The 13,259-nt window shown below is 34.9% G+C and overlaps 1 protein-coding gene across 3 annotated transcripts in view; it reads right to left on the reverse strand.

The window, feature by feature from the left end:
• Window positions 1-212: 212 nt before the first annotated feature.
• The window catches only part of RPGR (retinitis pigmentosa GTPase regulator), a 52,947-nt gene continuing 39,900 nt past the window's right edge, over window positions 213-13,259 (reverse strand). For 2 of the 3 annotated variants that reach the window (XM_042788679.1, XM_042788677.1), the window contains 7 exons: window positions 11,881-12,036; window positions 11,213-11,337; window positions 9,891-10,073; window positions 8,827-8,992; window positions 7,387-7,490; window positions 5,493-5,558; window positions 213-4,511 (listed from right to left, as the gene is read on the reverse strand). In XM_042788679.1, the coding sequence (XP_042644613.1) occupies window positions 2,112-4,511; window positions 5,493-5,558; window positions 7,387-7,490; window positions 8,827-8,992; window positions 9,891-10,073; window positions 11,213-11,337; window positions 11,881-12,036 (3,200 nt within the window). In that variant the 3' untranslated portion in view covers window positions 213-2,111. The remainder of the gene's footprint in view (window positions 4,512-5,492; window positions 5,559-7,386; window positions 7,491-8,826; window positions 8,993-9,890; window positions 10,074-11,212; window positions 11,338-11,880; window positions 12,037-13,259) is intronic. The other variant, XM_042788678.1, reaches the window with a different exon arrangement.

The raw sequence follows: 13,259 nt of genomic DNA on the forward strand, positions 1-13,259 counted from the left end.
GTTTCTTCCAAAGCTGAGTTTTAGAATCACAAGTAAGTAGATGTCATATCCAAGAAACATGGTTTTAGGCCTATAAAGATACTTTTCAATATTACTCTAAGTTTAGTCACAGTAACATCCTAATCTTTCCTAAGAAAAATAAAATAACACAGCTTAGCTCTACTTAGTTTCAAAAGCAAATATTTTCACAGCAGCTCAGTGATAACATAGCCCTTCTGTGAAATAACCGAGGACTCCATTGTTAGAGAGCTGTTTTCTCAGGAAGTGCATTTAACTGTTAAAATATTCGACTCTATCAGAATATGAGGATACTTACCATTTTCCAAAGACTTATACATGCTGATGTCAAGACAGTGTATCGCAGAAAATCCCAAAGCTTGAGACAAATTTCACAGGGACAAAATACAGTCACTGGACTAACTTTTTGTTACAGTTAGGCACAGCACAGGACTGAAAGCAATCTTACCTTCATAAGCAAGGAAGGGGTATATGGAACGGGTGACTGAGGTAGGAAGGATGGAACTGGACTCGAATCTACTGGCAAACTATTAATCTACTACAGCCTTTTTAGAAAATAAATTCTGGAGACACTGTGTCAAAGATAGTTTAATGCCAGTATCTTACAAAACAACATTAAGAATGTTTCATAATCTCAACAGAAGTATTGATTCCATTAACACTTTTATTGAATTACACTTACTCATTTTGATCCTTTCTTCTCCTGTCCTCATTTTCAAATTGGATTTAAATACCTATTTTTCTAAATAATACCAATACTGAGATCTCTTTACAAAAATTTCCCAGACCACCCATTAGCACGGTATTTAAGTAATAATGTTGTATGATGAGTCCCTATCCCTACTTTTGCCAGTTTGACCACTAATTGTCCAGACAGCAATGCAATACTTTACAACAATAATTTGCAAGATTTACTTGTGTATTTTAAGGGAACTCCAGAAGTATTAACATACTTTGTATTTTTCAAAAAAGAAATCAGACTTTCATGCCACTTTCTCTACTAGTACATCTGGCTTCTTGGTTTATTACATTGTGCTCTCTTTGGAGATCACAGATGTGATTTTTAGGAGGGAAAAACACAAATCTCCGATAAGGAGAAGCTTGGGCTCTGATCCTGAAAACATATGTACACTTCTCACCACATCAAAATATATTCCCCTCCTTGAGAACCTAAGAGTTGGATGACTAATGTAGTGTAGTCTTCTGTAGGCAGATACATAATCTTTTCTGTATTGCACAGTATAAACAAGTAAATAATTATGAAGATTTATAAATAATAAATATTTTCAAATTCTTAATTATATCTAATCACCAAATGTGATAGTCAAAAATTATCCCTAAACAGATGCATTCTGACTCTAATGTAATCTAGGCCAGATTCTGAGATTTGTGTTTGTCTTTTTGTACATAATTGTGTCCTCACACCAAAATAAAAAAACAACATTAAGGCCTCTGAAAAAGCCCAGGCCACCATTTACCCAGGCCTGCATTTCCATATACCTCCCATCTACCAACCCATGTAAATTTGGCAACTTGTCCTTTCTTTAATTAATGCAGAGTACTCAAATATTTTACCAATATATGAACAGAAAAAAAGTAGGGAGAATGAATATGGAGTGATACCAAAACTTAAAACTATGTACCTTTGATAATTTATTGGTTCTTCTTTCATATAAGGCACATTAACAAATAATCTATCCTGCAACTAAAATGGATGTATTATCTTAAGAAATCTGATTCAAAGGCAAAGAAGATTACACTGTTACAATGTATAATTCATGTTATGAGCATGGCATTATAATTTAAATGTGGCAAACACATTTTGCTTCCTCAGCAATTATTTTTTAAAATCTGTGTCATATGTGATGAAGATGATTGTGTAAATGACTGTATCAACAATTTATATGATTTCTGTAATAAAAGCCTCTCAAATCTAAATCTTTTCTTCAGTATTTTTCAGTAAATTGGCACTTAAAGTGTATGCATAATAATGTATTTTGACAATATTAAATTTTTTTTAAGTAATAAAAATCAATCTGCCATAGTTTCAAAGTTCGCTGAATAGGCTTAAAATGCATCTCCAGTAGACTATGCTACTTTAGTGTTAAATAATGAGGTAGTACATTGTTCCAAAATAGTTCTGAATTATGTAAACCATTTGCTACATGCTGTTTGGATTTCATTTTTTGTTTAGAGCTGTTTGGTAAAGTAGTACTTTGTGTCTTCTCCAGCTTCCTGGTTTTGCTTTCCTTTTGTGGAAGCTGATTACTATAATTTTTTCTTTTACCTTTTGCTTTTTCTTCTTCACCTCCTTCTTCCTCCTCTCCCACATCGCCTTCTTCCTCTCCTCCTCCTTGTTCCTCCTCTCCCTCTTCCCCTTCTTCTCCCTCTTCCCTGTCTTCTTCCTCTCCTCCCTTTTCCTCTTCTCCCTCTTCCTCCTCTGCCTCCACTCCCTCTTCTCCCTCATCTTCAACTCCCTCTTCTTCTTCCTCCCCTGCTCCCTCATCTTCTTCCACTCCTTCTCTCTCTTCTTCTTCCCCTGCTCCCTCATCTTCTTCCACTCCTTCTCCCTCTTCTTCTTCCTCCCCTGCTCCCTCATCTTCTTCTACTCCTTCTCTCTCTTCTTCTTCTTCCCCTGCTCCCTCATCTTCTTCCACTCCTTCTCCCTCTTCTTCTTCCTCCGCTGCTACCTCATCTTCTTCCACCCCTTCTCCCTCTTCTTCATCTTCTTCTTTTTCTCCTTCCTCTCCTTCATTTTCCCACTCCTCTTCTTCCTTGTTTTCATCTTCTTCCCCCTCCTCCCCTTCTGCCTCTGCTCCTTCCTCTTCCTCATCTTCTCTTTCCCCTTCAACTTCATTCTCCTCCTCTTCTGTTTCTTCCTCTCCATCCTCCCCCCCATCCTTAACCCTCCTATTTGCATCCTCCTCTTCCTGTTCTTCTTCGGATACCTGTTCTTCTTCCCTTTCTGCCAGTGATTCTTCTAACTCCTCCTCTTCACCCTCTCTGTCTTTTTCATTCTCCATTTCTTTGGTTTCTTCTTCATTTTCCTTTTCATCTTCTCCTTCCTCTTCTGCCTCTACCTCTTTTTCTTCCTCCCCCTCTCTATCTTCACCTCCTTCCTCACTCTCATCTCTTCCCTCACTTTTAACTTGTCCCTTCTTTTCTTTTTCAGTGTATTCCTCTTTTGCATAGTCCTCCTCCACATCCTCTTCTTCACTCAGCATTTCTTCTTCCTCCAACAACCTGCCTTCCTCATCTCCTTGCTCTTTGCTATCTTTCCGATTAATCTCTTCAATCTCTTCTGCACCCTCATTCTCATTGTCTCTTTCAGCCTGTGATTCCTCTCTTTCATTTTCTTCCTCATTATCTTCTTCCTCTTCATCATCATTTCTTTCTACTGAAACTTCATCTCTATCTTTTTTAACCTCACTCTCTTCTTCCTCCCCTAGTTCACCTTCACTGTCAACTGTTTCGTCTAGATTTTCTTTTTCACTTTCACCCTTTTCACTGCCTTCACTCTCCTGATTAGATTCCTCCTCATTCTTAACTTCTAACTGCCCATCTTCATCAGATTTAGCTTCAGAGTTTGTTTCTTCTTCATTCAGGCTTTTTATACCAGTCTCTTCTACATATTCTTTCTCACTGTTTGTAGCTTGCATCTCCTCAATATCACTGTGTTCTTTTTCTAAGTCCAAACCTTTCACTTCTACTGTTTTCACTGCCTTCTGGACCTCTCTGCCTTCATAGTAGTTGTCTTCTTTTTCCCTACTCTTAAGTACATATTTTGGGAGATCATTACTACTTTCCTCAGTTGAAAATGATGACATAGTTGCAGCTATTTGTTTCAAAAATTGATCCTTTTTTTTAAGCCCTCTCTGGTCTTCACTATTTTCTTCTCTGACGAATATTCTTACACATTTATCAGAATTTTCAACAATATCCTTCATTTTGTTTTGACTTTCTATTGCTTGTTGGCTTCCTTGCTTTTTAACAGGACTGTATTTTTGTTCAACTAATGAATCACTCTGGGGCCAATCCTTAGATGCAGAAGGAAGTACATCTATTTCAAGGGATTGTTTAGATTTAACAGCTTTTGACTTTTTATTGGAAGACTTTGTTTTTTCAGTCAGAACTTGTTTTTCAGTGGGAAGATTATAAATTACACTCCCTCTGACAAATTCAGTATTTTCCACACATTCTTTTCCCCTTTTCACTAACTTGTGTTTGTTCTTAGTAATTTGCTGAATACCACTTTTCAACATACTAACACATTGTGTATGCTCAGATTTACCTTTGACTGTATTTTTTTTGGCCACAGGCTTTCCTATAAAGTCACTACTTTTTCCTAAATCTTGTCCTGGTGATTCTGAAAGTGAAGACTGCTTTTGTAAAGACCCGAAGTCTAATTTTGAGCCCTCTTTCATGAAATCAGAATCCTTGTTTTTCAGCCCACCCTTACCATCTCTTTTCAGTTTCACATTTTTATTGTTCTTCTATTCCAAATGAGAAGCAGAAAATTAAAAAGAAATAAAGAAAGCATTAAGGACAAATGGCAGCAAAAGAAAAAGATTACAAAAATATCTGAAAAAGAAAAGAAACAATTTGTGTGAGAGGACTAAGAGATATCATAAGAGGTAGAGTATTTAATATGAAATGAATTTAAAAGTGCACATATTAGAAGAATATAACATTCTGTTGATGGTAAATGTGCTACTACGCCTTTTTCACTATCCAAGCACTCAGATTGAATGCTGTAAGAACTGTGCAGCCTGTATCATGTCCCATAAGCTAAAGCACACGCAATGCGTGAAGCTGTGCAATTAGAAGGAAAGAACCACAGTTCTCTTATACCTTCCTCCATCCTTCCCCTTGGGAAATCTTCTGATGCACTCACTGTTATGCTCTTTCTAATAAGTTTGAATATCTGTTGTCTTTCTGCTTTAAAATTTACACTTATTTAACAAGTTCTGCAGAATAATTTTATAAATATAAAATAAAATTATAATTAAATGTACCAAAACGCTGAAATGCTGTGATCACTTTAGGAGTGAAATAGAAACATAATATAATAGTATTTTCATTCAATAATTAAACCCTCTATTATTGATCCTTTAAATACACTCTATGGTGAATATCTGTAAATAAAATCTTTACTTACACTGTATCGCAAAAGTCAATTAAAATGTTTTAATATCAACAAACCAGTAGAAATATGTTATCAGCTTAAGTTATAAAGGATATATGATAGCCTCTTGCTCCTTAAACTGGAGAAGTATTATATAATCTCATCTTAAACTGTGTTGAATATGAGTTCTATGTGCCTGCTTCAGTCAGCTTCTTAGAATTTTACCTCATAGATATTCAGAAAATTATCAAGAGGAGACCTATGAAATTTGCCTAGCTTTTTCAAATCTCAAAGCAAAACAATACGTACAAGGATAATACAAGAATTATAGATCTTTTAAACATCATACCTTTTGTTTTTGGAGTGGTGATAGTTTTAAGGACTGGTCACTGGGATTCAATTTCATTGCATGTGTCTGCAAAAAATAAGATCTCTATTAAAAAAATAAATATAACTATTAGGGAAAGTGGCATCAAAGCCCAGTTCTACTAATCAGAGCTATTATATGAACATTCTAATATTATTGAACAGTAAGGTTGAGACAAATCTGTCCGATCACTCAACTTGCCTATTTCACTTCCACTCCCTCAAATATTGCTAATAAAGAGAGAGTGGTAACCAGCTTAGATGTCAACACCTACACTGTTTATAGAGACCGAGAGTTACATGCCCTCTCTTACAGCCCACAAGCACATTTTAGATCCACCTTCCACTCACCATGAAGTTGTGGCTACCAATATAACACGTTATGCCCTTACCATCACAAAATTCAACTTAACATCCAGTTTGATACCACAGCCTTGAAAGCACATGTTCAAAGAAACATTACATAGCAGAAATTTTCATTGGAATCTAATGCTTTTATCTCTTCAACATAAAGCAAAATAATAAAAGGCAAGGCATTGTAGAATACTACTAGGTGGGCAAGTATAATGAGATTTTGGTCATCCCTTCCCATACACTCCAAATGACAAGATAACGTTCTCTACTGCTGTTTGTTAACTGCTTATGTTTTAACCACCATATCCTTTTTCAACGCAGTGAGCATGGACAGTTCTGGTTTCTGACTCCCAAGAATCTGTATCATCAATATGATACTAAAGGTTTTTCCTCCTCTTGTCACACCTCTCAATAAGATGAATGTTGTTACAGTTTAGAAAAATTGAAACAACTATGCTGTAACAGATTATTTTCAATCAGATTCAAGAAGAGCAATGACTTTTTTTGGTATTTTGACAAGTCTCCTTGACAGACTTTTTTAAGACTTACTGTTTCACTCTGATAAACATTTAAAAAATTACTCATGATGGGTACAAAAACAAAAAGGAGAAGGAAGACTAGCACATACAGTGTGTAGTATGTTATAAATAATGCCTCAGTAAATTAATGAAGGCCACGTTGTGCATCACAGCTGAAAATTTTTTTTCTTGAAAATGAAAATAAAGTTTTATAACTGTTAAATAAATGGTATGCACAAACAGATTGTTAAATCACTAAGTACTGTTAAGTACAAACACATAATTCCTGTAAAATGTGCAATCTCTCAAGCATAACTGACAACATAATCTGAGGCGAATCCACTGTTGCTCATTTGTTTCCATTCCACTGAAGTTAAAAAAAGGACAAAACCCAGTACTCTTTCCAGTGCACTGTGTTAAGGCCAGGACATACCCTATCTGCTGAGAGAACAAAATGTTTTGGAAAGGTGTACAAGTGATGAGGTGAACATATTTTTTAAATAAAAGAAATATGTAGGAACAGGCTTGAGGATCACTAAATAATCAAAATGTCTGTATTTTGGTCTTCCCTTTAATATGATTCACCTGTACTAAGAAAGCTCTTCTCAGAACAGGAAAAGACAGCTCTCTGCTTCATTTCCTGCAATTCTCTCTTGGAAATTATCGAGAAGAGGAAGGTCAGAGACAGAGATCACCACGTGGTATACAGTGTCCTTCTTTTCTTTATGATATCCAGAGCTAAAGCACGGGAAGGGACTGCACTACTTGGACTGCTTCAATCTCATATTACAACATTACTTGGAAAATGAAAACAAACTTTAGCATTAGACAATGATGACATGAAATGCACGTGCATTTAACATTATGTCAGTACTTCTTGGTGCCACATATGACATTCTGGGCTAGCCAGGTGTTCTGTACTAGAATTTGAAAGATGACGTAGCCTCTTCATTCTTCCCCTGCATAAAAAGATTGAATCACATATTCATTAGTGGAATTTATTACCATATTTAGGATGTCAGTTGTATCTCCAAGGTTTCTGTCACTATTTTCATTATCTGAATCTTCTGCAGAGCCTTCACCAGGTTTATCTTTTTGATGATCCTTTTCTTCAAGGTAAAATAGGGGGAAGTAAACAAATACCATAGCAACAAGCAATACATAGCAAACAGAACATGACACTCTTGTAAAATGGAGATTATTTCTATTTTACTGACATAGGACTGAAGTCCTGAGATTCCTCATTCCCCAAGTCTAAGACGCAACAAAAACACTTCCACCTCCTTTTTGTCAGTATTACATTATAGGTAGTTCAGCAATCTGGCCTCAGTTCACTGTAGATCTCTGACCATTTTTGCAGACTTTCAAAGCATAGATATTACACAAAACAAAGCTTCTTTTGGATAATCTCTTTAATAATAGTGTACCAATTAGACTAAGTCACCTGCAGTCGTATTACCTACATTGCACATTATCTGTGTAATGGATGGAGAGGCAGTCAGTTTAACTCCAATGCAGCATCATAAAAATGTACCTACATCATTTTCAGGTGCACCTCCACTTCATCAAGTATATGACCAGTTTCATATGGCACAAAACCTAAGGTTTTAGGCCTCGGAAGACTCTAAAGGCAATTCAAATTTCACTGTATTGCTTTCCTGGAACCAGAAATGCTAATGGACGTGCTGGCAGCTTTACAAATTATCATCTTAATTCTAACTGAATTAATAACTTTCAAATTGGATTTGATTGTTCAATAACTCTGAGCTAACTTTTACATGGAATAACTGCATTCTGCACTCTTCAGCATTGCTCTTCCCAGGAAATCACACATGCCCAGGAACCCTGGTGAAGTCCAGAACTGCTCTAGAGAATCTATGCAAAGTCCAGCGCTGTATCAGTGTCATTGTTATCCTGGCTTTTGCATTAGCTAGAATATTGCAAATCCTTATTATCTTAGATTACAGAGAGTAAAGAGTACTTTTGCATTTCCAAGTGAAGAATAAAGATCTTGTAAGAATTAGCAGAACCTCTTTTCTTATCCAAGGTCTCTTGTAGGTCTTCATGTATCTTTAAGATTGTTCCTAATAATTTTTTTTTCCTGTAATTCTTTTTCTTTTTTTTGTGAAAAAGGGGAAAGTGGTCACTAACATGATGGTATTTTTGTGAAGTCCTATTTCTACAGGCTTGAGGAACAATAGGTACAACTTAGAAGTTGTTTTTCTTTCACTCAGTGCTCCTCTAAATCTTTAAGGATGTTTTCCAAACATGAACAGTGTGAGGCAGTTTCTTGTATGCATTTCTCAACTTTCATGTCTCTATGCTGCCAGACCCTCTTGAGGTAAGACTGAACTTTCATGTTCAAACTAAGCATTTGTTTATAAATGATGAGAGCCAAACTACACAATTATTAGAAAACAGCAACAAGATGTGGGAACACTTCACCTTTTTCATGCTCTCTATCCTTCATAGGTTTAGCTTTAGGAAGACTTGTTGCAGAAAAATAGAGTGGGCTAGTGTTGCTAGTCACAGGCAGTGAAGATTTTAAGAAGCCTTCTCCCAGGGGAGGCAAAGTTCGTGCCATTCGAATAAACTGTTCTGGTGACTTTTCCTTTAGCAAATTTAAAAAAAAAATAAGAATAAGAATACAATAAAATGTAAGCAATGTGTCATACTTAACAGTGCTATTTTCTTTCAGTTGATGATATAGTGTTGTAACTTCTTATACAAAGCAAAAACAAAATTTCTTTAATATTTTAATTATTTGTAGTCCTAAAAAGTGGAGAGGTATATAGTGGGATATCTTAGGTCATTTCCACACCAAAATATCAAGCAGTCTTAAAATACAGACAAAGGAGAAAAATAACTTTGATTTTTATTTAAAATGAACATACTAGTCTCTCAAATAACACTGAGGTATTTAATCCACAATAACAACATATTTTCAGAAAATAAATGTGGTTTTGTGATAGAGTTAGCTTTCAGACAGGTAAGTAAAATGATCCAACTCGTTGTGCCATTCAAGGAAATCACATGTAATGTGTAGTCGAGATAAAGGAGAAGAAACTACTATTTTAAGCAGCTACAGGATCTTAGGACCATTTTAAGCTGATTGTGAAACTTTCTCCTATGATATTTTATAAACTAGTAATTTGTTTAATATACGCAAGGACTCTCAGGGAAAAATAAAAAGAATCAGGTTCTTGTTCTTTTTTTTTAAATATTTCTAAGATATTTTTAAAAATGCAAAGGAACAGGCTGTACATTTTAGAATTTTAAAAAAAACAGAAAATGAATTTGAGTCTTTTTCATAGAAATAATCAAGTAAAACTGACCAATACCTATCTTCTACCTGCATCAATTTTGGGACCAGAGTAGGTATTCACTCCTCTTTTTATACATTAAAATTAAACATGTATTTTAAGGAGATATATTTATCTGCTGGGTATATGCTGTGATTTTAGCTTTCCTAAAAGAAGTATGACAACTCTAAACAGCTCTGAATTTACCCTCTCTCGACGTCGCATTCGTGCTGATGTTAGCTGAAAGGTGTTTGTTAGTGCTGAGTCTCCACTCATTTTAGAGATAGTAGCAGTCAAATGGCTCTCATATATATCTTCCAGGAGTACTGCTTCAGATCCTTTAGGTCTTGGAGCAGCAAAAACTAGCATGTGACAACCACCACAAGCAACCTACAGCACCAAAAAAAGGTCTGATTATTTAATTTGTGTGTATCAATACAAGTATCTAATTTTCTTACAACCATCTCTAGGGGCTTAGATTATAAGAAAAACATAATAAAAGTAAGAGATATTAAACTGCTACAAATTTAGCTGCTAATGATGTTAGCAAGATAAAAGTACTTCAATTTATTAATGACTAGTGATCTATGTTCATTTCTTCTTACTTAAATACAATATATTTGCATTGAACAGAACACAGGATAGGACTATCAAATTACTGATATGGAAAAAAGCAATTTCCACTGATTTTCAAGAGATTTGAGATAATGATTTTGATGCAAGTCAAATGTGGACAATACTGATAGCTTCAGTGATACAAACCTAGATATTTATCACAAAATCTACAAAATGTAAAGCAAGCCCTACACCCTCCAATAGACAAGGTATAATTACATAAAGATCAGATTTTTCACTTTTTAAAAATTTTAAACCCCTTACCACTTCTGGTAAAACCTCCTTAAGTTCTGCTCTAAGTCCAGTAAACAAACAGAAGTGATCAACAGACTTTTGTCCCAAATTTTGCTCAATCCTGAGTCATGTTTTCATTTTTGATGTTGGAAATTCTGACATTTATTTCTAAAACATCTCAAGAAATTGATGAAAAAAATGCCCTTAAGAGAAAAGAGTATTTCTGCCTTCTCATCACATCTGGATTCAAAAAAGCAATTCCTCAAATTTTCTTAAGGCTTTAAACTATCCCACTGTACAAATCATCAAAATTAAGAAGATGACACTGTGGTATTTTCAGAACAGATATTCTTTTCCCCCTACTGCCAACAACTTAAGAACAACAAATACTTAATTTTATAGGCTACCACAGCTCTATAGATCAAAGCACTATAGCATAACACTACTGAATAAAACCCTAAAAAGCAGCCTGTATGTGTAGTCCAAGCCAAATACATTCTAAACTACATGAAAAGTATGGTAAGCAAGTATCATTTTCTTTTTCTTTCAATTTGTGTTGTCTACTAATTAAATGTTATAGAAAGAAATAGTTCTATAATGAGATTTCAACTCTCGCTAATAATGTGTTTCATAAAAAGAGAAATATTTTGATGTCTGAGAAGCATGAACAAAAGTTTTACCAAAAGGACTGTGAACCTCAAGAAGTTATAACACAGAGCGGGATCAAACTGATTTGTAAAATTCTCTTCTCCAAGGCCTAATTTGCCGTGTCGCCCATCTCCAAAAGTAAACATGAGGCCATTCTCTGTATGTGGAAAAAAGATGTTATTAAAAGATTCAATATAAAACCAAGACAAAACCATTACAAAGTAAGAGATCATGTAAGTAAGGAGTATTTCTCTTCCAAAAGCAAAGCCTGAACAATTATTTTTGGATTTTCAACAGATTAATATGATCAAAAAATATATGTATTTTCAGGCAAAGTACTGACATGAGAGTTAGCCTAGACAGTTTGTAAAAAAAAAAAAAAAAACAAACCCAAACCACCAACAAAATAATAAGATAGAAATTGCATAGAAATAAAGGCTTCTAAGCAAGAATACTCGTTAGCAAGGCACAATTACGAGGTTATAATTCCCCAGGATATACTAGGTACAGAGCTGTGCATGGTATGGCTATGAAACAGAAATTCCTAATATCGCAAATCTGTCTTTCTCACTTGCTCACTTAACCTTTAGAACTAGCAAGTTTGCATGTATCTTCTTCTACTGCTCATTTTATAAGTAAAGCTTTTACAGTATCACAGAGAGTAGCTGGAAGTGCATTTCAGAATTTTTCACTTACATACCTGCTATTACAGCAGTATGATTTTCCCCACACGTAATGTTACATATTTTATGCTTCCTCAAGTGTTTTACAGACTTTGGTACTGAAGTTTCAAAAATAAAAGTACCATGTCCCAGCTGCCCATATTGTCCAAGTCCAAAAGTATATACATCTGTCTCTGAAAATGTACAGACAAAGTTAACAACAAATATGCTGAGATAGATATATTATAGCCTGCTTTCTGTTAGACAAATGGAAATCAAATGACATCAGTATCAAAAAAGCAATGTTTTATCAGTTAAAAAACGTATCAACTAATCAATTACGTTTCTCAAGTAATAACAAAATAAGAAACAGGAAATGAAGCACTAAAATATGTAGAGAAAATAATTTTGAATGGTTCAATATGCAATACATTTTTTAACATAACTTCAGAATAATCCACTGATCATATGTACACAAAATATCAGCCAACAAAAAATTTATGGGAGTTTACATATTGCAATTAATTCAAGATTACAACGTTTACATATATGTGCATTTTCAAGTACATTAGTCTTATCTTAATTTCTGGTTACCTGCAGGTACACTGTATGACATTAAATTTAATAGACTAGACCTCTTTAAACCAGTCCTAATTTGTGTGTAAGAAGAGACTGGAACAATAACAGAATAGGTTTCAGTATTCTGTTCAGCTACCAAATCAGCCCAGAATTAAATACAGAGAACACTATAATTGTGTTATCTTGTGACAGAATAATAATCTTTCCACATTTGTATTTTGTCCATTTAATGGACTTGCTGTGCCAGGAAAAAGAATAAGAGCTTCTCCAAAGCAATAAAGATTCTTGGTGTGTCCAACCCTGGCACTCCATCACAACAGGGGAAGACTGTGAAGCTTGGAAATCTTGATGAGGTCATGCTTTAAAATGGAAATTCAAAGACTAACATTTTTGGGGAAAAGGACAAGTTTTCCTAGAATTTTATTCCCTGCTCCATTTTCTTCTGCATGCAGGGAACAAAGGAAAAGATGGAGAAGTACTACTTAAAGTACCTGAAAAATTGTTATGACAACCTGGGAAAGATTGGGAAGGACAAAAAATATTCTACATCAAGCAGAAAGAACTGAGACTTGGGAGCAATATATCACTACATCATTGTTATGAACATGGTACAGAACATGCCTGCCCCTGCCACATAGATAAACGTTACCTATGTAAAATAATATGTTTGGATAAGCGCCTAAGTTATACTGACACTATTTAATTTAGAATTAGACATACTACATTTAAACCTTCTAAGGAGGACAGGGAGTCATGGCTTTACTATGTAAGCCTGATTACTTTGTGTAAACAATGCAGGCCTTACTGAAGACTATGCCCTTGAGGAGGAACTGAAAGA

Source organism: Tyto alba, unplaced genomic scaffold (assembly GCF_018691265.1).
Source record: "Tyto alba isolate M040663 unplaced genomic scaffold, T.alba_DEE_v4.0 Super-Scaffold_14, whole genome shotgun sequence".
NCBI lineage: Eukaryota > Metazoa > Chordata > Aves > Strigiformes > Tytonidae > Tyto > Tyto alba.